General features: G+C 28.5%; 5 protein-coding genes and 1 non-coding gene across 10 annotated transcripts; 3 read left to right on the forward strand and 3 right to left on the reverse strand.

The window, feature by feature from the left end:
• The first annotated feature begins 104 nt into the window (after positions 1-104).
• On the forward strand, positions 105-2882 carry LOC105254597 (ribonuclease P protein subunit p40). Its single transcript, XM_011263377.3, is given in 8 exon segments — positions 105-342; positions 699-888; positions 1094-1238; positions 1455-1619; positions 1768-1893; positions 1978-1994; positions 1996-2162; positions 2257-2882. Coding segments are annotated over 7 exon segments (1083 nt in total). The 5' UTR covers positions 105-342; positions 699-768; the 3' UTR covers positions 2600-2882.
• Trnal-cag lies at positions 106-178 on the reverse strand. The gene has a single exon. It is a non-coding gene; the product is annotated as a tRNA-Met (tRNA).
• A 474-nt stretch (positions 2883-3356) lies between the features above and the next one.
• On the reverse strand, positions 3357-9205 carry LOC105254598 (kinesin-associated protein 3). 2 transcript variants are annotated; one of them, XM_025410493.1, is made up of 16 exons: positions 9057-9205; positions 8542-8659; positions 8296-8464; positions 8023-8226; positions 7636-7772; positions 7042-7554; positions 6793-6961; positions 6594-6694; positions 6280-6498; positions 6011-6176; positions 5772-5897; positions 5568-5672; positions 5363-5448; positions 5008-5194; positions 4834-4924; positions 3357-4098 (listed from the first exon to the last, which is right to left on the reverse strand). In XM_025410493.1, the coding sequence occupies exons 1-16, from the start codon at positions 9080-9082 to the stop codon at positions 3960-3962; spliced, it is 2556 nt and encodes an 851-aa protein (XP_025266278.1). In that variant the 5' UTR covers positions 9083-9205; the 3' UTR covers positions 3357-3959. The 2 variants fall into 2 exon arrangements, with proteins under 2 accessions (XP_025266278.1, XP_025266277.1); XM_025410492.1 differs by having other exon boundaries at positions 8023-8464.
• A 293-nt stretch (positions 9206-9498) lies between these two features.
• On the forward strand, positions 9499-15430 carry LOC105254601 (gamma-tubulin complex component 5). Of its 3 annotated transcripts, XM_025410441.1 has the most exons (16): positions 9499-9514; positions 9702-9754; positions 9913-10024; positions 10142-10573; positions 10650-10912; positions 11057-11228; positions 11312-11528; positions 11603-11903; positions 11975-12171; positions 12240-12549; positions 12825-13041; positions 13195-13486; positions 13572-13772; positions 13935-14017; positions 14206-14365; positions 14719-14994. In XM_025410441.1, exons 3-16 carry the CDS (start codon positions 9953-9955, stop codon positions 14763-14765), a joined length of 2964 nt encoding a protein of 987 aa, XP_025266226.1. In that variant the 5' UTR covers positions 9499-9514; positions 9702-9754; positions 9913-9952; the 3' UTR covers positions 14766-14994. The 3 variants fall into 3 exon arrangements, with proteins under 3 accessions (XP_025266226.1, XP_025266227.1, XP_011261684.1); XM_025410442.1 differs by lacking the exons at positions 9499-9514; positions 14719-14994 and adding an exon at positions 15261-15430 and having other exon boundaries at positions 9543-9754; XM_011263382.3 differs by lacking the exon at positions 9499-9514 and having other exon boundaries at positions 9543-9754.
• Positions 15431-16102: 672 nt separating this feature from the next.
• Positions 16103-19173, reverse strand: LOC105254599 (ras-related GTP-binding protein C). 2 transcript variants are annotated; one of them, XM_025410443.1, is made up of 8 exons: positions 18923-19173; positions 18480-18640; positions 17966-18372; positions 17665-17801; positions 17445-17587; positions 17208-17356; positions 16836-17047; positions 16103-16246 (listed from the first exon to the last, which is right to left on the reverse strand). In XM_025410443.1, the coding sequence occupies exons 1-7, from the start codon at positions 18923-18925 to the stop codon at positions 16848-16850; spliced, it is 1200 nt and encodes a 399-aa protein (XP_025266228.1). In that variant the 5' UTR covers positions 18926-19173; the 3' UTR covers positions 16103-16246; positions 16836-16847. The 2 variants fall into 2 exon arrangements, with proteins under 2 accessions (XP_025266228.1, XP_011261682.1); XM_011263380.3 differs by lacking the exon at positions 16103-16246 and having other exon boundaries at positions 16550-17047; positions 18923-19018.
• A 934-nt stretch (positions 19174-20107) lies between these two features.
• On the forward strand, positions 20108-21767 carry LOC105254602 (COMM domain-containing protein 3). The gene is made up of 4 exons (XM_011263385.3): positions 20108-20333; positions 20454-20785; positions 20885-21156; positions 21276-21767. Exons 2-4 carry the CDS (start codon positions 20653-20655, stop codon positions 21444-21446), a joined length of 576 nt encoding a protein of 191 aa, XP_011261687.1. The 5' UTR covers positions 20108-20333; positions 20454-20652; the 3' UTR covers positions 21447-21767.
• The last annotated feature ends 1622 nt before the right edge of the window (positions 21768-23389 follow it).

The raw sequence follows: 23389 nt of genomic DNA on the forward strand, positions 1-23389 counted from the left end.
TATTATAATTTATATCAATTTTATATAATTTATATTACATAAAATATTAGTATTTAGCACAGTATTCATTTTTAATCTTATTAAAAAAAAAAAGTTAAAAAAAAATGCCCCGGGTGAGGATCGAACTCACGACCTTAAGATTATGAGACTTACGCGCTGCCTACTGCGCTACCGAGGCTCTTGAGTAACTCTCTCTATGTTTGTGAATATTTGTAGACAAGTAGACTGTTGACCCTTGCGTTGTTATATATTTAAACAAATCATATGTCAAAAGGAATGTGTCTTGCGAAATGCATATTGCTGATTACTTCCAATGCCAAGGAGATTCCTTTAAAACATAGAGTAAGCGATATGGCAGGAATTATTCAATCAAAACATAAATACAAGAAATAAGTATTTTCCAACTAAAAGTTAAATCTTTTGAAAATTTAGAGAATAAATTGTCGTTACAAAAATTTAAAAAATATCATGACAAAAATTTTATAGTCTCCTGGAAAATGAGAGGCAATCAATAATTAACTATAACGAAAATAAATGCATTGTAAAATTATTAAAATATAAATCAAGATAATTAACTTGATCTGATCTGATCTAACCTAATCTAATGTAAACCTCAGGTTAGATTATATAAAAATAATGAAGGCATTTCTTCCTACCGACTCTAAATGAACCATGTTATTTAAAATCATATTCTTCAGGTATTCGTCAGGATTCATAAGAGGAGAAAAGCGTCATCATATCATTAGCTGTCATTAATATTTTGTCAATATGCTTTGTCCGGAGACATCCAATTTTAAACCACCACGACATTATATATCCATGGATAGGAGAGATTTTACAAAAATAGATATACCTGCTGTGATGAACACTCATTATTTCAATCACTCGGTAAGTAAATTATTTTATTTTAATTTTTAAAATTTCAATTTTTAAAACTTTAATTTAAAAAATTTTTTTAATATTGATGCTATATTAGTTTTCTACCGAGAAAACAAATATAGCATCTAAATTCCAATTTATAAATATAGCATTCTAAATTTCAATTAAAAAAATTTTTTAAATATTGATGCTATTTGTTTTCTACATCGTTTAGGTGTCTGTGGTGCTTCCTGATACTGTCACCATTCCTGACACTTTAAGGAATTGTCTGTCAGAGGACACGGATTATTATCGGATAAATGCGCTGCGAGTCTGCGATCTCTTAAGCACAGAATTTATTGAGGCTTTTGTTAAGAAAGGTAAACATGCGTTACACTTGTTATTGATTTTCTCCTCATATAATTGCATTTTATAATCACAAGTGTAATATTTGTGATATTTTGAAGTAAAGAGCACACACTTTCCTTTGAAAAGAAAGATAATTTTTCTTCTTTTCAATTAACTTGAATTAAAAAATTTATTCCCTCTTATTTCTATATTTATATTTCTACTGGAATCTATATTTAAAATTTTAGGAGAAGTCAGCCTTATGACAATAGAAAACAAAATAGATTTGCAAAATTCCATTTGTGTTACTCCAACTGGATACCTGCTACTTTCTTTGCTAACCGAAGACTATCAAGCGCTTGGTTTAGAAGGCAAGGCATCTTCCTTTAATTGCAAACCTCACACACGTTATGGTAAGTAGAAAGGAAATAACAATGAATTAAATCTTAAAATTACATGTCAATATCTATGATATTTTGTAATCCATATATTTTTTTATATACATTCTTTATATATTTGAACATTTTTTTTTTATCGGTGCAAATACATACACATTATCAGTAGTAACAATTAATCTGAAAAGTGAAAATTTTGTTCCTGGTAAGAAGAACTATGAAAGGACTCGAATAGCGCTGGAACAACGTCTCAAACAGAGTTTTGATGTTATAGTGTCCTGGGATCCACCAAGTATGCAACTTTTCTTCTCTTATAATACATAAATAATATTATAATATTCATACATATTTTCTGATTACCATTTAAATATTTCAGACACTAATTTATGTCCAATCATCAATAGCAGCATGGTTCTACGCACGCAATTATGAGGTTTGTCTCTGTCATCAGACATTTTCTCAAAGAACAAAATATTCAATGGCATTACCCACTCTTCAAGAAGGATGCAACTTGGATAAATTTTTTGAATGGCTTGGAATCTTTAGCATTGGTGGTGATCTGTATGTTATAATTTGTACCTTAAAGTAACAATTCTTCATCTGTGATTAATAAGAGAAGATTACAAAAATATGATAGCTACAATATTTTTTTTAGGTCTAATGGAGAAACAGATAACTATGTAAATACATATGAGTGCCCTCCGCTTTCTATAGATATTGGACAAGTGCAGCATTTACAATGGACTGGGTTCTTTACACGACAGAAGATGCACGAGATGTATAATGCATTGAAAGAATACGTATTATCACGAAAGACCTTACCATGGGTCAGTTTAGATGTACAAGGATTTGCAGATAGTCCTACCAGCTGGGATTTAAAGGAACACATGTTTTTCACCGATGGAGATAACAGTTACACTATCATATTTCAACTTACAGGTGAATCCATTATACGAAAAAGTCTCAGTTCTAATAATAGACCCAGAATATGTCAATAGATCTTAAATAAATTATATTCAATAACTTTAATAAGAGAACAATGTGGATTATAAGGAGATTATTTTTTTAAATAAATTGCTAACTGACAAACTCCGAAATTCATATTGTAATTTATTTTATCACGAAGAAGAGTTGAGTAGCTACAAGTCATGCATTTTATTAATATAATGTAATAAAATACTATCTTATATATCAATAAATACGATAAGTTGATAACACAAAGAGACAAGAGGTGCAAAACTGACAAAAGATAAACATAAAATAAGTACCGATTATTTTTTAGGAAAAATAATTTTAGAAATATACATATATATGTGTGTGTATGTATGTATCATATACACAGGGTTGGGTAATAACTAGTTGATTAGTTAAAAGTTAAAAAGTTAATAATTTTTAACTCAATTTAATTATTTTAAAGAGTTAACTTTTAACTTTAACTAGTTATTTTTAAAACACATAAACTTAAACTTATTAACTTTCCCTCCAAATTTATTTGATGATTCATATTATTTAGAGTAATCTAATTTTAAAATTACAATCTAATTTAATATAAAGTGAAATAATGCTTTCCAAAATTTTAACTTTTATCTTAACTAACGTTAATTTAATCTTAACGTAACTTTTATTGAGTTAATTTTTTATTTGTATATCTTTTAACATAACTAAATTAATTTTTTAACCCATTAACTTTAACTTAATTTAGTTAAAAAAAAATATAAACTTACCCAACCCTGCATATACATATGTATATATATTTATGAAATTATATACATATCTATGTAATTTATCGCACAATTGGCTGTAATGAATAAAAATGTCGTGAAATATAGTATTCTATTCTTTTACTATAAAACATTCAATATTTTCATACACCGCTTGTCTTCTTATTAACTGATATTAACGATATATAAATACTACACGAGATTAAAAATATTGTAAATACTAATTTTACATTTAACCACATATACATTTATGCTATCCTCACTGTCTGAAAGCCTATTATAAGATAAAAAAGATTTGAATATAATTAATATCCTAATTATTAATTATTTGCAACATAATAGTGCACTATGCATCAGTGTAAAGTGCTTTGATGTCTATAAATAACTCAATATATTAAAAAAAAAAGAAATAAAAAAATACTAAGGTACTTAACTATGAGATCAAAGCAGTCTATATGTATAATAAAATCTTTGGTTCGAGCAGGCATGTGGTTTTATAAATAGTATTGCAAACATTTCTTTTTTTCCTTTTTGTCTTTTTACATCAAACATATATGATGTTCAGATAATGTAAAATGTCCTAGATATTTTTGAAAAGTTAGATCACATATCTACATCAGAACATTGGAATTAATTTTTATATCAATACGTGGGAACTATCTGTATCACTGAATTTCACTCTAGAATTGTAATATAAATCCTCTATACCTGAACCAATGGACATGCGAGATTTAGAACGCGCCACGAGTTCGCCTATGTCATCGAGATCTCGATACCTATAATATACGTAAAAAATGAATTAATGGTGCACCAAAGCATCAAATACAGTGTCCCATTTTAATCCATCCAGTCGAATATCTCGAAAACCAAGCCCGAGAGAGAAAAATATTTCAGACAAAAGTTGTATGGTTTCAAGGGTGCCATAAGAGGGTACCATTGGTTTGACTTTGAAGAGTCATTTGAAGGACATGCGAAGGTTACTTCAATTTTTTTAAATGGAACACGCTATATATTTTTGCATATTCTTGTAGCTCATCTCGAGAGCTTTCCAAAACATTATAATAAAGTATTTCTTCATCGAGCACTTTTCGAGTTATGAGACTTGAAATAATTTCTTAATTTTATATAAACTATAAAATATCTAGTAAAATATTCATTTTTCGATTATCTTACCTTAATACTTTTATGTACAAAATAATGAGAGGAATCAATTGGTGTAAAGAAAACATACAGTTGTTTTTAAGAAAAAATATGGAATTTGCAATTAACAATTCCATATTTTTTTCTTAAAAATAATTATGTTTTCTTTACATCAATTGATTCCTCTCATTATTTTATATAAAAGTATTAAAGTAAGATAATCGAAAAATGAATATTTTACTAGATATTTTATAGTTTATATAAAATTAAGAAATTATTTCAAGTCTCATAACTCGAAAAGTGCTCGATGAAGCTACGACTAGATGTATTAAAATGGGACACCCTGTATATTCGCATCATTCGAGACATACCTACTGACAGGCCGACTAGGATTTTCAGATGATTCTGATGAATTTTTCATAATTGAAAATCCATCATCTGCATTAAATGATGCTGCATTACCTATGCAAACACAACAATCTATCGTAAGAATGTGCGATAAACAATAATATAATTTTATTAAAAAAAGATAATAAATATTGTACCAGAGGGAAACAGTATAGTATGTTTTAATAGGTCACCACTAATAAATGGAGATAGACTATCGTCGTCATCCGTTAACAAATGATTGGTCGAATCCGATCCTATAGATTCAACCATTTCCAGCCACTGCTGATTGTGCGACCGGAACTTTTCCACTTTTATGCGCGCCGCCCAATTCTTGTCGCACATCTAGAATTTAAAAAATTAAAAAATTAAGAAATTAAAAATTAAAAAATAAAGAAACGTTAATACAAATAGTTTATCTCGTAAAGTATTATTTACAAGAAGCTGTTTATAAACTTATATAAAAACAAGAGAAGAGATTTGCACGCGAGATATTTCCTCCAAGTAACTTACAGCAATGACATCTAAACACGTATCACAGACTTTTCTGATTGCAGGATTTTTGTCGTGCATTAAATCGATCAAATATCCAGGAGCTTCTGCAAATGCAATCACGATTTTTTATATTCATCACAGAGACTGTTTAAAAATATTCACAAGATACTTTGTTGCTCTACATCTTTAATAAGGCTCAATAATTAAGGAAATTGATCATTACCATTGCCAGTCTCGCGAATCAAATAATCTCGCGTTGAATCATGTTTTGCAATTTGATAAAAAACGTAAATTATTTGCAAAACCATTTCATCGTCTTCTTGTTTAGCTACAATATTATACATGATGAAGATATAGTGCTTTTCTTTTGTATAAATTCGTAAATCTTTTTTTTAAGTGTGTGTATCCAAAAAACTTGAATATATACCTTTAAGAAGCTCGATGAGAGAGAGAAGTATATCAGCCTTGCACAATAAACGGGCACAATCTTCATCGTAAGCCGCAGTGCCCAAAAATATGACAACCTCAAGAACTAAATCATCTTGTGCCTTACCTGCAAATATAAAGAAAACAGGAAAAGTTGAAATAAATTTCAGATTTTCATTCTATTTCGATATCAAGAGCAAAAAACTAAGATAAAATAAAGAGAGAAAGGAAGAAATGTACCTGGAACTAAATTATTACGTATCCATGGTATAAGATTACAACGTTGAATGACTTGAGAATAGTCCAAGTCAGGCAATTCTAAGTTGCCCAATACACCAATTACTTCTAGTACAAAATCTTGAGAATCAGATTGAGTCAAAGCCATAGCAAAATCACCCACAAATTCCTAAACATGTATGAACGAAAATAACATTAGTATTAGAATTAGAAAATAATTGATACATGATATTGTTCTCTTAATCTCGATAAAAAAAAAAGCCTCAACTCACGACAAAATTTTCTTTCGTCGAATCGTGTTGAGAAATATTTCTAATCATCTTCATTATAAGAGCATCTTGATTTCTGAATGCAATTTTTATAAGACCTTGCAAACGATTATTTTCCACCATGAGTTGTGCATTCTTATTATTAATAGCTAAATTTATACCAAGTGCTATTAATTCAGACCTTACATGTTCGTCTTCGAAATTTAATATCATGTTTGTTATCTAAACAAATGATACACGTTATATATAAAATGATGGGGAAACTCTTTGAGTTCCCTAAATTTGTATAAAAATTTTCCAAGATAGTGTATATGTACCATTGGAATGCAATCCGTATTTGTAAACATTGCTTTTACTTTGTCATCCATACTGGCATGATAGAGCAAGCCCAGAATTGTGCTCTTACTTTTTATATCAGCTGTAAGCATAATATTATATAAAAATTTTATATATAAGAATTTAAAGCTTCATATAAAAATAGTTATATTTTCATGATTTTAAAAGTACAATTCCTACCTTGACCAAGCAACTTGATCCATTTTGGTAGCATGCCAACTCTAATCATTCTTGCTCTCAGTTTAAAATCAAAAGAAAGATTAAATAACAGCTTTAAAGTGCTTAATACAAGATCAGTATTATTATTTTGTAAAAGTCTTGGTAATTTGTCTATAATATTTTCCTCTGCCTGTAAATATATATTAATATCTATATATTTATGTTATTTATAAGTGCAAGTTGTCAATATTATACTATATTTAATATTACCATAAGATCTTTATTTTCCCGAAAGATAGATAATTTCTTCAAAAATGTGACAACTAATATCAATAAATCAGTATTTGTTCTGTCTAATGTTTTAATCAACATTCCAATAACATTCTTTTTTCGCATCTTTCTTTCAACTTCCATAGCATTCTCAGCAATGTTTAAGAGCAGATAAAACGCAACTCGCAGCAGCTGTTCTTGCTTTTTAGTTAAACTCTTAAATTTTTTGCGACTTTTCTCAAGTTCCTCTTTCAACTTCTTAATGTCACTCTCAGATACAGATATGGATATATCTGTGGATCGCCTCTTGACTTCATAATCTAATGGACCTTCCATATTCCAAATGTCATCAATGATCCTAATCTTCCTATCACAATTGTCATTATTTCCCATTGGGAAAAACGTTAAACCAGTGGTGTTTTCGAACTGTTTCCGACGTTTTTCCATGTCTTCCTTCCACTGATCATAACGACGTAATTCAAAGTCAATTATATCCATACAAAGAGAACCAATCTACAAAGAAAGAAGCGTAAATTTTAATCCATAAATCAGAATATTTGATTTTCTAAGGTATATCAAATATTTTTAACTTACTCTGTATTCAAGTACAATATTATGAAACTGGCTATATGTTGAAAAGCAAAAGAAAATATAAATAATATTTGTGGATAATTCTATGCTGCGCCGCCAATCTTCTCTTAGAACTCGAGCTAATGCACTTAATAATGATTCTGCAATAAAAAGAAAACATCCCATTAAATATTAAAACATCCATTTAAATATTGTCATAATTAATTAGGCATTTTCGACGACAATATCATTCATCTCACAATTTTGCCATAATTATTGTATAATTATTCATAAAATTATTTATTTTCAAATTATTAAAATTAAATTTAAAATTAAATTTATTCATAAAATTTATTTTTAAAATTATTAATTATTTAAAAAAGTATGTAATAATAAGTACAAAGATTGTACCATTTTTGGTCAATTCCAAGAGATTATCAGGAACCCTTGCTAATTGTAAAATTAACGATGAGCCTTTAATCTTGCCTGGTATTTCTTCGTACAATAATTCAATATAACTGTCAACATTACTAATAACTGCGCGTTCAACTTCACTGTTTTCTGTAATCATTGAATTTGATGATGCTGGTCTTGGTGGATGAGAACTATCGCTACCTATAAAGATTTTAAAATGTAATAAATTTTTAAAGTACGATGGAGCAGAAGAAAGATGTGCTAAATTACCTGTATTGGTATCATTGGTCCGGCGATTTTGTAAATAATAAATTAATTGTTCAACCTCACGTAGCTTGGATTCGTGAATCAATGAACACTTTTCCATCACTTCTTTGGCCAAGAGGGAGACGTTCGTATCCGCGTTTAAGCTTTTTAGTCTGATTATCTTTTGACACTCCTATAAAAAAAATAATAAAAATAATACTTGTCTTATACAAAACTATTATTTCCTTTCTTTTACTTGCAGAAGCACACCTTACGATCACCAAGCATAGGATCTCCCAGTTCTCCCAATATCAGTGCCTCGACATCATAATTCACTACCAGAGCCTTTTCTGTCGGGTGAACATCTAAGGTACCAGATCTTACTTTTCTAAACATAAATGTAAAAAATATATTACATTCATATTTGTATTCATGAGATACAAGAAATTTTCACAAAATCATGTAAATATTTATTTAATATTATTTAATATTAAATAAATTAATTAATATCATAATATTAAATAATTTATTTAAAATTATATAATACAATAATTTATTTACCATAAATATATAAATATAATAAATAAATAAATAATAAATAAATAAATAAATAATAAATAAATAAAATATAATAAAAAAATATATATAAATATATAAATATATCAAGACGTAAAATCATGTGTTTGACAGATATATTTTTAATATATTTTTAAATATATCAAGACGTAAAATCATGTTTGACAGATGACTGACATTTGACAGACGCAAAAACGGTGGCTCCTCACCTTTTTAGAAATTTAGCTTCATCCATTTTTATCTTATTGGATTCTTTGAAGCGGAAAATATATTGTTTATGTATTTATACTTTTGCTCACGCAATGAATCCTCCCTGTCAATTTATCTGCAATTATTCCATCTCCATGGAGAGAAAAACCCATCCACTATATTTATGTGTTATATATATATATATATATCTCATGAAAGAAGAATCATAGATTATATCCAGAATTATAGATAGGTAAACTCGTGTGCGAAATCGAGTGTCTAAAACTCCGTTTACATCCTAGGAGAACCAGTCGGGATGGCACTCGATTGACCACGTCGCCAATTGGCCAATTCAAAATAGGACTCTCTGATTGGTTAATCGTTGCTGGTTACCCTAGGCACAGGTCGATATAATTGGCTGTGGTCAATCGCAACGTAATCAAACGGGACGCTCCCTTATTCGATACAAAAACCTGTGGTAGGCTTGAAACATCAAACGCCATTGATCTTGTGACGACGTTCTAGGAACGATTCAAATGTGATGTATTGACAAACATTTTTTGACAATTCGATAAATAATGTAATTTGATCGATGGCACGAATGTCAAGTGTTTGGAAGAATAAATACAAATTTTTTAAAATTTAAATTGCATGTTAAATTTCAGGATAATAATATCATGCGTTTCTTTAACTTTGAAGAAAAGGCATTATTTACCTCGTGAGTCTTCCTCTTAAAACATTAGAATAAAAATGTATTAAATATTAAATATTATTATAAGCATACTACTTCAATACTTATTTAATTTATTAAATTAATTAAACTTACTAAATTTATTAAATTAATTAACTTATTAAATTTATTATTAATTTTTTTAGTGCACATATAATACTTGCTTGATGACTTTGGACAACAAAGATGAGTACTCGGGTACTGAATGATATTCATAACGACTTAAAGCAGCTTATAACAGCACTTACATCGTTTGAGGTACATGTCTACATAATTGGATAATTATTTACAATATGCGTTAAAAATATATTGGATAATTATTTATAATGTGCATTAAAAACATATTCTATAAAATATATACTCTTGTGCATTCAGGAAGATGAAGAAGGATTTCGAATATGCGAACGATTCTGTTTGTCAAATATTAAACATCATCGCTATCTATCTGTCAATAGTCACGCGACTAAGGAAGCCATAAATGCAATAGTCACTAAATTTTCAATCCATGGAAAGTTTGAGGTTGCTAAGAAATTTCAAGAATTAGTCGACTCCTTTTTATCAAGTTTTGATTTTGAGCAGCATCCACAGTACGATTTGCAGTGGTGTCTGTTAACATTCTTGTTGGATTTGTCCACTGAAACTCACAAGTCTAACTTGGATAGCTTAAAACTCATACGTGGCGAGCACAATTTTAATGCAACCTCTGCAAAGGAAGATAGTATTACAGAAGAAATAGACTGGACGCAGTATTTAAAGGAGGGCCAAGAGAATTTCTTTTGTGATTATAAGAGCGATGATAGCGAGAGTGTAAGTATTTGTACACAAACAATATATATTTTAAAATTATCATGAATATATTTTCATAATTTTTGCACTTATACAGGAATGGTCTGATTTAACAGAAGAAGAAGGGACCGATGAAAATGATATTTCTTTGCCTACACAAATATCTAACTTACAGTTGGATATTGCACAGTCTTCAGAAATTCCTGATGCAACAGATAAATTTTCCCTAATATTAGCACAAAATCTTGAGTCTAGAAAATGGCTCTTGTCAAATGTGCAAACTGATTGGTGGAACAATTTACAATGCCAAAAATATCCTGTTGCCAAACGATCTTGCGATGCTAATATATGTGATATTTGGTGAATATCTGTCTCCTTATCTTGAAAATAAAAAAATAATATAAATAATATAAATAATATAAATATAAAAATAATATAAATAATATAAATATAAAAATATAAATTATATATACATACAAACATGTGTATATCCATATATTACAGGCATGAAACAAGCTTATCAGTATTGTACAAAATAGCTACTCTCAGTGAATATCAAGTATGCAGAGAATTATTATGGATGTTTTACGCTCAAACATCAATGGTGGTATTTCAACAGGAAACTGAATCAAAATTTTCGATACGTCCTGACGTATCAATACCAAGTTTGACAACTGTATGTATTTTTCAGGATTTTTTGTACCATGCTTTAGGCAGAAAATCAGATAGCCTGCTATATTATTTGAATATTATTTTTAGACTGCTTTTAAAAGCATTCTATCACCATTCTGCGAATGCTTTTCAATGATACATGATATTGAAAGATTTGGAGCAGAGTTGCGACCAACTTATAATCAAGAATCAAAACTTTGGAATCCTCCCTTGACCTATGAGGCATATAATGCTGCACTTGGACGATACTTGTATGAATTCAAGAAAAAAGTAATTGATATAGAAAAAGATGTTTTGAAGCAAGGTAAGTTTGCATAATTAATTAATTAATTTTTTGTCATTTGTAGGCTCGTTGTTAAACATTTGTTTATATTCTAGAAAATTGCAATACATTTTTATCTTTATCGGCTAGTCTGAGAAAATACTTGAATACTATAAGGATACTTCATGATGTGCATCACAAAGTTGTAACTGATTGGAAAGTTAATTCTAATTGGAAATGTGCGTCTCGACTATTATCGTCTTTATATTATGAGATGCAAAATTCTCATAATCGTGAAAGAACAGAAATTTGTACAAATTTATACCTATGCAGTCTTACTGTTTATCTTAACATAATTGATACATGGCTAAGCGAGGGACGATTAGAAGACTGGAGGGATGAATTTATAATCGTGAGGTAAATTAAGAAGCTAAAACTAAAATTTTAATATATTTATACGATAGCTAATTTATTGTTAAATATGTCAGAGTTCCAGAAAATGTATTAATGGAAAATGCTGAGCAAAATGAAAAATTTACAGTTCGATTATCCGATAATATTTGTTGGACAGATCCAATTATGCAATTTTTGCTGCAAAAGGTGCAACATATGGGTCATAGTATTGAATTACTTGTCTCTCTGGATCGAATTACTGATATATGGAAATTGGACAATGAAAATAATGGTCTCTATAGTTGATTTCTTTATCATTCTTTTATATATTGCAAACTTACTCATTGCAATTTATTGCAGATGTGAGGATCTCATTAAACATTGAATTACAAAATAGATTATTGTTAGAAATTTCCAAGTACAGTCCAGCAATTGAGGAGACTGATGCAAGCATGTTACAAATCGATAGAATATCCCTGCAAGAATATGATGCTGATATTGAAAGAAATATAATAGAACAATTATCAACTTTACACAATCCATTTCTCATGAAAGCTATGGAAGATTATATGCCATGTGAATTATACAAAAATGATACAGTGGATAGTTGTACGCATAATATCCGCGCCTCTAAAGCAAAGCAAGATCAATTATATGATTTATATAAAAAGTATACTTTTATATATGTATATAAAGTTATTCACGAATATACAGGGTTTTCGAAAAGTCCGGAAACGGTCGAATATCTAAAAAATAAAGCATTTTAGAGAAAAATGTTTCAAATAAAAGTTGTTTGGTTTAAAGAGAGCTATAAAATGATGGCAATGGTTTGACCTTGAATAGTCGCTGGAAGGTCACCTTGAATTTTCCGGACTTTTCGAAAACCCTGGATATGTTGGGCTAATTTATACATTTGTAATAATGCAATAACATTTGTTTTCTCAGGCTACAAAAGATAAAATATATCTTGCCGCTGCAAAACATTTTGAAGAATACATTGTCTGAGATTTTAATCTTGCGCTACAATAGCGCTAGCAAATTAGTGAGAAATATTATGGTTGAGGAATATAAGTTACAGACACATTTAAAACTATTGAGATTCGTTTATATGATGGAAGCTGGACATGTTATGAATAAATTCTATCAAATCTTATTTTATGAGGTAAAGTGAAAAAGAAACTGAGAAGAAAAATATTGCAATACTTGTTTGCATAAATATTTATTTGATAAATATTTTATAAATATTTATACATTTTTTTATAAATATTTATAAATTCTTTTATAAATATTTATTTTATAAATATTTATTTTATAGATTGAAAATAATCAAATGTGGGCTAATTCGTACTTTTTGTCGTGTATTCTTGAAGAAGTATTTTCTCAATATTGGCCAGATACAAGCTCGCGTTGGTCCATCACAGTTCAAAGCAACATCAATACTCATCAAGTGTTACAAGCTGTAAATGGCATAATATTGCATTACACAGTAGAGTGGCCTATAAGTATAGTATTGACCAAGAAAATCTTGGAAAAATATAATGAAATATTTAGATTTCAATTGAAGTTGAAATGGGCTCTATGGGCGTTAAATAATTTGAGATTTTGCGGTAAATAACGAATCCAACTTGTATAAAAAGTACGGTATTTTTGTGTGAACCGTCTATTGTTTCATTTCATCATTGCTTTTTTCAGATTTAGAGGATTCTAAGTCGCCATGTATAAGAGATAGATTGGAACAATTTCATATAAGACGTCTTGAAAGCTTAAAATTTTGGTTGTTACATGCAATAGGATCTATACACACATATTTGTCTGGCCAAGTGTTACAAAGTCTAGGTCTTATGTTAGAGAAGGTTCTCGCTCAGACAGATAGTCTTGATACCATTATATCAGGTAATATATATGATTATCACAATCATAATTGGGGAAAAAGAAATTTTGTTCAATACCTTATGTATATGAAATATCAAATTTATCCAAGAAATATATTGAGTGAAATATTTTAACATTTTGAAGACATTTTGATAAATATAAGCAACTATTTTTTTTTTGCAGTGCACAATGAATATTTGAACAAAGTTCATGAACATTGCTTATTAACCGAGGAGTTTCAAGATTTAATGATAACCATAAATAATGTATGTATATATATATCATACAATTATAAATATATATATAATATTAAATTATCTCTTTAAATATATATAAATATATATAATATAAAATAATCTTATACATATAATAAATTTATATTAATATTAATATTAAATTATCTTTTTCTACTCATTTTAAATTAACTTATATATATACAATTATTTTATTTCAGATGATTGAAATGTGTATTCACATACGAGATAGATGGTCACGCAAGAAATTATTGTTAGCTGCTCCAGAATTGGATGTGATGGAACAGAGTTACATAAAATATCATACATATCTTGCTTTAGCATTGCACAATGCGGTACAACATAAGGATGCAGATTATTGTAAGTTCCAAAATTTATTATCGATACTTGATATATTTCAACATAATTGCCCGCGATTCAATTAATTAATAATAATTAATTGATAAATATTCTGGAGACAAGATTATGAAAGTTGGCGATAAGATAATGTGATATTTGCTTATTCTTTTGTCAATCACTGAGATATGTTAATGATATTATGATTAATATATACTTGAATATATCAAATCTTGAATATATTTACCATATACTTGAGAAAATAGCATACTAATATAGCATACTAGTTAAGGATATTAAAAAACGAATCTTTATTGCATGATAATTAACATCATTTTTAACTCATGTTTAATGTTTTTTCCCTGCTTTATTTACAGTGACTGGCTTAAGTTCAGCTTTTAATTGCAGTATGCCGTGTGCTTAATCTTGTGTCAATAGAATATCGATTTTCATATCGATTTAACCAATATTATCAGTGTAATCTCCTGTTTTCCCGAGTTTAAGATTAACACTCGCGTTAATCATTTCACACATATCAATTTTTTGCTTCATACTACAATTTAATAATACAATTATATATATTTAGCCAGATTATTGTTCCCTTAGATCAGTATATTTTACATCTCGCATATAAATGCTATATTAATTATAAATTTTTTTAATAATAATCATACTAATTACTTTAGAAATTTGTATAATTATAAAGTTGTTGCGCGCAGGAATTTTTATTACACTTGTAATATAGCATTATGTATATATATATTTAAGATGAAATTGTTTTTTATGCATCTGAGAGAAAATGTTGATTTATTTTTTTTAATAAAAATTGTGCATAAAAATTATATTTGGCACATTAAATATATTTGCATAATCATCGATATTAATTAATATTCGATATTTATTTCAACTTCCACAAAAGCCATCCTGTTTCCCCTCCTAATCCTTTCCAGATAAGTTGATGCCAACATCTGCAGTTTGTGCTGACAAACCGTTTGAGAATAATGATAGATTCATTAAGCTTCTCACTGATCTTAGTCGAACTTTATTGACGGAAATTGCGCACCAGAGTTTACCACCTTCAGGTATCCCCCTGCCAATTCCAAAGTTGATTTATGGAAAGACTTGGCAAACGAGGTAAATAGAAATATGATTAATGAATATTCTATACAGGGTGTCCCAAAAGTCCCGGACTGATCGAATATTTCATAAACTATGCACTTTAGAAAGAAATGTTTCAGACAAAAGTTGTATGGCTTAAAGGGGGCCATCAGATAATGGCAATGATTTGATATGGGAGAGTCATTTGAAAATCATGTAAAGATCACCGTCAATTTCTTAAATGGAACCCCCTATTTTTTATTACATATTCGTGTAGCTTATCTCGAGAGCTTTCCAAAACACTATAATAAAATATTTTTTCGTTGAGTATTTTTCAAGTTATGAGGCTTGAATAATTTCTTAATTTTGCATAAACCATAAAATATCTAGTAAAATATTCATTTTTCGATTATCTTACCTTAACAATTTTATGTACAAAATAATGAGATGAATCAATTAGTGTAAAGAAAACACATAGTTGTTTAAAAAAAAAATATGTAATTGTTAATTGCAATTACATATTTTTTTCGAATATGTAGTTTATGAAATATTCGACCGGTCCGGGACTTTTGAGGCACCCTGTATGTTATAAGTCAAAGCATGCGATATCACTGATATTTCTTTGAAGTTGTAGTTCAGAATCATTGTTACCTGTAGAAGTGTCCTTGAGTGAATATGAACAAACTTTTTCCTATTTACGCTGGTATCAATACGAGGAACAATTCGTTATTCTAAATTCATCTTATGCCTTACACGACGAGATAAAAAATATCGTTGCCAATTCGTAATATTACAGGAAGGAAGATTCTAAAAATAGATGTAAATAAAAATAAATAATATTTAATAATTTTATGCCACATGTACAGATAAAATGCTTCTTTCGTTTTCTGGTTTTATAATGTTCTGAATAAAGGATTTATGCAACACATAAATGTTTAAAAGGAGATTTAGAAATTATAAAGTATGCATGTGTATTTGGGAAGTGGCTTTGGAATAGAAAAAATATAAAGATTTTTAAAAACATATATTATCATACATTACATCTCATTGAAACATACAAGAAAATTAATAGCTAATAACATATGTATGCCATTCAATTTTTTTAAAAAAAATATTGATTATAAAAATTCGCTATAATCGGTGAGTTAGGAATAGTTACAGCTTAAAAATAATACGATTACAATAACTTATAAGGCTATATAAGTTATTTTCGGTACAAAAGATATTCCGCGTTTAATAATATATTATAAAAAGCATAAAATATACTAGAGAGAAAAGAAAAAGAAAATTTTGTATGGGACGTATTTGCAGAGGGAAATGTCCAGATAAGCATTAATAAAATTAATATTAACATATCTATTATTTTACATTTTTGCATAACTTGTTCTATACATACTGCACATGAAAATTAACTCTGCCCAATTACGACAGTACCGTTTTGTCCGATAGTTCCAGTTTGCGATACTGTGGAAACATTTGACGTTTCATTTGCACTAACGGGAGAGGAGGAGTGGTTGTTTGCGTTTGTCGCGGCCAACGCTTTATTTCGCAATTCGAATACTTGTTGTATAGCCTTGCGAAAACAAAGAAAGTTATAATCGATCACACCTGCAAATTAAAAAGACAAAAATAATTAATAAATTATTATTATTTATAATTATATAATAATTATATTGAATTATATGAATAATAATAATAATTATATAAATCATTATTATATAAAAGAAACATTCATTTTCCTATGCATAAATGTTATAATTATTTTCACCTTGTCTATCAAAATTATCTTCTCGTAAGATACAGACCAAAGCTAAAAATTTATTCACTTCGCGCAAATATAAGATTGTACCATTATTTAATTTGATTAGACTGGAACTTTGGTTGTCAAATGCTGCAGCTTCTAAATCCTCTCTTAATCTGAGACAAAGATAAAGAGAAATATAAAGAAAAAATGCCAACCAGATAAAAATACGTGTATGTGTATGTATATTAAAATGCAATTTACCCATATATGCAAGAAACATCAATAACAACATCAATCATATCACAACATAGTTCATAACTTTGCATATCAACAGGTGAACTATCAGTTGCGATATAAATTTTTGAGACGACATCAAATAAAAACGCCTTTTCAATTGCAGAATTCTGTAATTATATTTTAAAAATAAATTTTATTATAGAACATCCTACATTTTTGGACAAAATAAAATTAATTTTCTTACCGATATGAGTATATTGAGTAAATTTTCTAGGGTAGGCAGCTGTGGTATTAATTTCTGAACAACTTTGCTGAACGCTTCAAATATACTATGATCATATATTGAAGTTAAATGAAAACTCAAATGTATCTGATCACATCCTAAAAAGAAATAGATATAGACAATGTTTCTTTAAAATCTTATTATTTATTCTTATTTCTTATTCTTTAAAATCTTATTTCTTTAAGACCTTCTAAAATTTTTTAAAACCTTTAAAATCTTATGATTTCTTTAAAACCTTTACGTAACAAGATCTTTAATTTACCAGCATCCGCTAAATCATCATTGGCTCTCGTGTGAATATCCCTCTGTGTTTCCATCTTACAGTCATCCGATAATCCATCAACTTTATGAATAAAAACCTCAAACTTGATCGCTTGATTAACCTTGTATGCCTTTGTAACCGTTATATGAAGTTTATTAAGCGCCTCCATGTAATCATCCTGAGCATCTATCACAAACACCAATGCTCCGCAACCACCAAATATCATATCACTGTCAAAAGTAGGGTCAAAGAAGTCGATTTGCCCAGGAAAATCCCATATTTGAAATTGTACAAAGCTCGAGTTACTTATATCGTCTTTAATTATTTTATTTGTACTTTCTAAGAATAATGTCTCGTTTGGTGACATTTTGTGGAAAACCACCTTTTGTATCGACGACTTGCCACTACTAAAGAAAGAAAAAAAGAAAAAAATCAAAAGGTAAATTATTCGATTAAATTTTTTTTTTTTAATTAAATTTAAACACTCATTTCTTTCATAAAAAATAAGAGCTACCGTCTGAGACCCATCAGAAGAATTCTAGGCTTCTGTTCCCCTGCTAATGGATCCATGGACCCTTCAGTTTCTCCATCGAATGGCGCATATCCAAAATCTTTGGGGAAGGAACCACTTTGATAATGATCATCGTAACCGCTTGGATAATGGTCATCATCATCCTATATAATATTATAAAACAATTACATGAAAGATGTGACGTCTAGATATAATTAATGTGTACTGAAGCATAATTTTTAAAATATTGTGTGAATCAAAAATCTAACCATGTTACTTCCAAGTGTTATAATTTACGATTTATTTACAAGTGCGAGCATAATTCGAGTTAATTAAAAAATAACCGATAGAAAGAAAAGAGAAAACATGACATTTTTTACACGCATATCTATCTGCCTTTTTATCAAGATCTTTATAAAAATATTGAGGCGATATCATCTGCTTACCATGTTTGCGAGGTTAAATAATTTTTGCGCCGAGATTACGATTGTTTCCCTAATAAATCGCAAATCTGAGGAAACGTCGTTATACAAGATATTTGTTTAATTGCGATTACACACAACGGAAAATTATGTAGGCTACACGATTAAAATATGTAATATCTTTTGTTTATAGTTGGCAGGGGTGTGATGAGAGATAGTCCTCGTTTGATAGAGCCAAGTATATCAATCTGCGTTCCGATTGGTCCCCCCTCAAAGTAGCAGACAAAAGAAAAAAATGTCCGCCTTGACTCAAATATTCCAAAGCAGGAAAAGAATCTTCCTCTAAAAATTGTCCAGATCTATTCGAGTAGCTGCAAAAAGAGTATAATTAAAATTTAATAAAAAATATTGAATTACATGGCTAAATTATCTAAACAAAATAAAAGAGAGAGAGAGACAGAGAAATAAAGAGAAAGAAAAAACATTTTTATATTTTAATTTTTACTTAAAAAGAAATTTTGTTGATAAGGAATAAATTGAAATATATATATATATATATATATATATATATATATATATTTCAATTTATTCTTTATCATCAAAATTTCTCAAAATAATATATATCAAAATAATATATATCATCAAATTTTCTCAAAATAATATATTTCAATTTATTCTTTATCATCAAATTTTCTCAAAATAATATATATCAAAATAATATATATCATCAAATTTTCTCAAAATAATATATATATATATATATATATATATATATTATTTATTATATATTATATATTATATATATTATTTATTATATATTATATATATTATTTATTATATATATATATATATATATATATATATATATAATAAATATGTATATATATATATATATATATAATAAATATGTAATAATCTTTTCTATATTTGCTCTTTATATCTATTTTATATCACGCTTTATCGCCGCGCATGCGCGGAGAATTAGGCCGATATTACATAAAAAGATTTTGCGATTTAATAAAACAAATTAATATTTACTGTTTCACTCATTTCAAGTTTCAAGATCCTCAAGCTTTAAGATCCTTTTTCTCGCGCATGCGCTTATCTCTAAAATCACTGAACACATGTTTGGTCTTTACCTTCTTCTATTTTTCTCGATTATTTTATATTTATTTATATTTTGGGATTAATCATATTAATTAATTATATTACTATATGATTAATCATATTTATGTCATGTGTCAATAATCGTGTTGTCAACAATCGTTGACAACTTCACAGACAGTTGACTGTCTGAATAGAGCTTTTTCTCGCACGTATGAAGTTTTGACAGTTCGATAGAACAGTTGTTATTGTTTTGTAATTCATCGATAATTGTGCAAAAATAAGAAATTTTCTTAATTTTTCATGATATCTGAGACAAATGTGAAACATGGTTCGTAAAATATTAAATTCTTATAGAGAATCAATTGACTATTGTGTATCTTATAACCTTAGTTTAATTATTGTTGAAATTGAGAGAGGAAATTTTCACCTCTCCTTTTGTCTGTTTTAGGCAAAAATCAACATAAAACAGTTTATGGCTAATCCAGGGAGTCTCACAAGATCAACATGATTTCACGAAAAATTTCATCAAAGTCATTATTGAAGCACAAGTGCACAAGCTAATTCATTATTTTCTATTGATATTAATGAATATTTATGATATAGCTTCTACTCTTACTTATCTTGAATATAATTGATGCTAAACCAAAATGGAATTGTCAAAAGAAATAATCGATGGCCTAGCAAACATTCAAAGTAGCAACATTTTACCCGAAGAAACATTTCTGCAATTATTAGACGTCACAGTATCTTACATCTGTAAGAATACCAGCGATGGAAAAAGTATAAATAACTCTAAATTTCATTCCACTTGTATCTCAAGACAATATAAACTTATTCTAGATATCTTGTTCACACAATTATTTATTGTATGTTTCACAGGCATCGCCAGTATATATCCATCCAAGTCAGATCTGGTGAAGGCTGCCATTGCCAGTATATCCTGCCTCTTTGTAGAAGCTGCTAGACACGACTACGACGAGGAGAATTTAAAAATCTTCCTACGCAATGAGCATATTAATGGACAGAGGATTGAAAAGTTGTGTAGCACTTACATGAACAATAAGCAAGAGATTCAGACGCAATTGGAGTTGACAGGAGACAGCATAGCACACGTAGTGGATGTCGATTGGAGTTTACATCACTGCGTTAAGGTAAGTTCTTGAATAACTTTGCCTAAAGTGTATTACTTTACACAATTCCAACAATGTACGTCTTTTGCTCAAGTTGCATTAAATAAAATGTATTTCTGTGTATGTGTTCTCGAATACAGATTAGCACTTGTTGCTCTACCGACATGCCAACTTATAATATTCGATTGGGCACGAGAAAGTGTAACGAAATGAAATACGTAACATTTACATGCACCATACAACAGCTGCAAGAGCTAGTGTACAAATTGAAGGATGCTGTAAGGCACATTGAAAAGATCTCTAATATATAAATGATCTATTGATTTACAATTTGGAAATACATTCTCCCGTTGCCTCGACAGCAACGTGTACATACGAAGGATGCTTTATATCGAGTAATAAACAGTTTTTATGTAGGTGCAATCAATTATATTTTTGCATTATTAATGAAAGGAATATCTCCTAATCCGTGTATAGAATTGCTATTGCGTAACTTTTATATATTTATATGTGCATATGCGAGTGTGCACACATATAAACATAACAGGGTGTCCCATTTTAAGTCAGAGAGTAAAATATCTCAAAAACTAGGCCCAGCAAACAAAAATATTTCAGACAAAAGTTGTATGGTTTCGAGGGATCGATTTCTCACATTATTTTGTGCATAAAAGTATTCAGGTAAAATAATCGAAAAATGAATATTTTACTAGATATTTTATGATTTATATAGAATTAAGAAATTATTCAAGCCTCGTAACTCGAAAAATACTCAACGAAAAAATATTTTATTATAGTGTTTTGGAAAGCTCTCGAGATAAGCTACAAGAATATGTAATGAGAAAATGTAGATTCCATTTAAGAAATTGAAGGTGATCTTCGTGTGACCTTCAAATAACTCTTCAAGGTCAAACCAATGGTACCATCTTATGTCCCCCTCGAAACCATACAACTTTTGTCTGAAACATTTTTGTTTGCTGGGTTTAGTTTTTGAGATATTTTACTGTTCAAGTTAAAATTGGACACTCTGTAGTATATATGAAAAATGATTAAAAATACAGTAATCCTGCAGCCCGATATATTGAAAAATTTCTATTTTTGTTAGACGGAAAAAATACTATGTGTGATTACATCCTTACTATAATATTAAATATAGAATTATATTAATAATTCCTTTTTTCTCTATTATTATGCAGTTTTTTTATATAACCATAATAACACTATGTACAAATAAAACTTATAGCGTATCCTCTATCTAAGAGAAACTGTCTCCAAACATTAAAGTTTCTTAGCAAAGTATTTCATCTTCTTTTGTTCATATTTTTCTCAATTTATGCTCTTTTACTTTTTTTTTTTTTTATAAATATTCACAACGAAACGCACATACGTATTATCAGGAATGAAGATGTATGGATTAGCTGGGAAATTCAACGAAATAAAACTTGTGAAAAGCAGAGCAATATTGAGAACGGAGCGGAAATAAAAAACGATGTGGAGAAAAATATTTCAATTTACATCAATAAATTTATGAGAGCGCAATTTTGCTTCATTAAAAGGTTTTCTATATAAGACGAAGTAACGTAACGATCACAGTATTTAATCGTTAACTAATATTTTTTTTCTTCTGACGTAATTAGCATTATATATGTATTTTTTAACTTTTATTGTTCCATATTAATTACTCGATATATATGATACGATAAGGCCTCGGACATTTCACTACCATCAGCAGTCTTCGAATATTTTCAAAATCACCCACGTAATTAATTTTCCTCTTTTGATACTTTTCGTTCGAAAATAAGAAAACTAGAACTTGATCACATATAAGATAAAATATTTACGAATGTAATAATCGATAGTATTTGTAATTTTATATAAAGTTTTCGTACATTTACATTTATTCTACACATTTGTACAAGTCTGATAAGAAGAGCAAAATCGTTAATTGTATTATTTTCGGTTCAATCTGCAAAATAAAAATTACACATGATCATGATTTTATTTTTGTATAATATAAAAGCGTCGAGCATCGAAGTAAAATCTTGTGAAAAAAAGTATCTCGTGTAAAAAAAAATGGAAGCAAAAATAATATGGGATTTAAAATAAAAAAATATTTTTCTCAAAAATACCACTGCTCCAGATCTAATACAATTCAAATATAAATTTTCTTCGCGAAAGGGTTATTTAAAAATATTCAATGCTGCAAACTATATAAATTTCATATCATCTTACATGTTATAAAAATGTATAGTTTAGG

The sequence above is a fragment of the Camponotus floridanus genome, unplaced genomic scaffold (assembly GCF_003227725.1).
Source record: "Camponotus floridanus strain SB8 unplaced genomic scaffold, Cflo_v7.5 scaffold32, whole genome shotgun sequence".
Lineage (NCBI taxonomy): Eukaryota > Metazoa > Arthropoda > Insecta > Hymenoptera > Formicidae > Camponotus > Camponotus floridanus.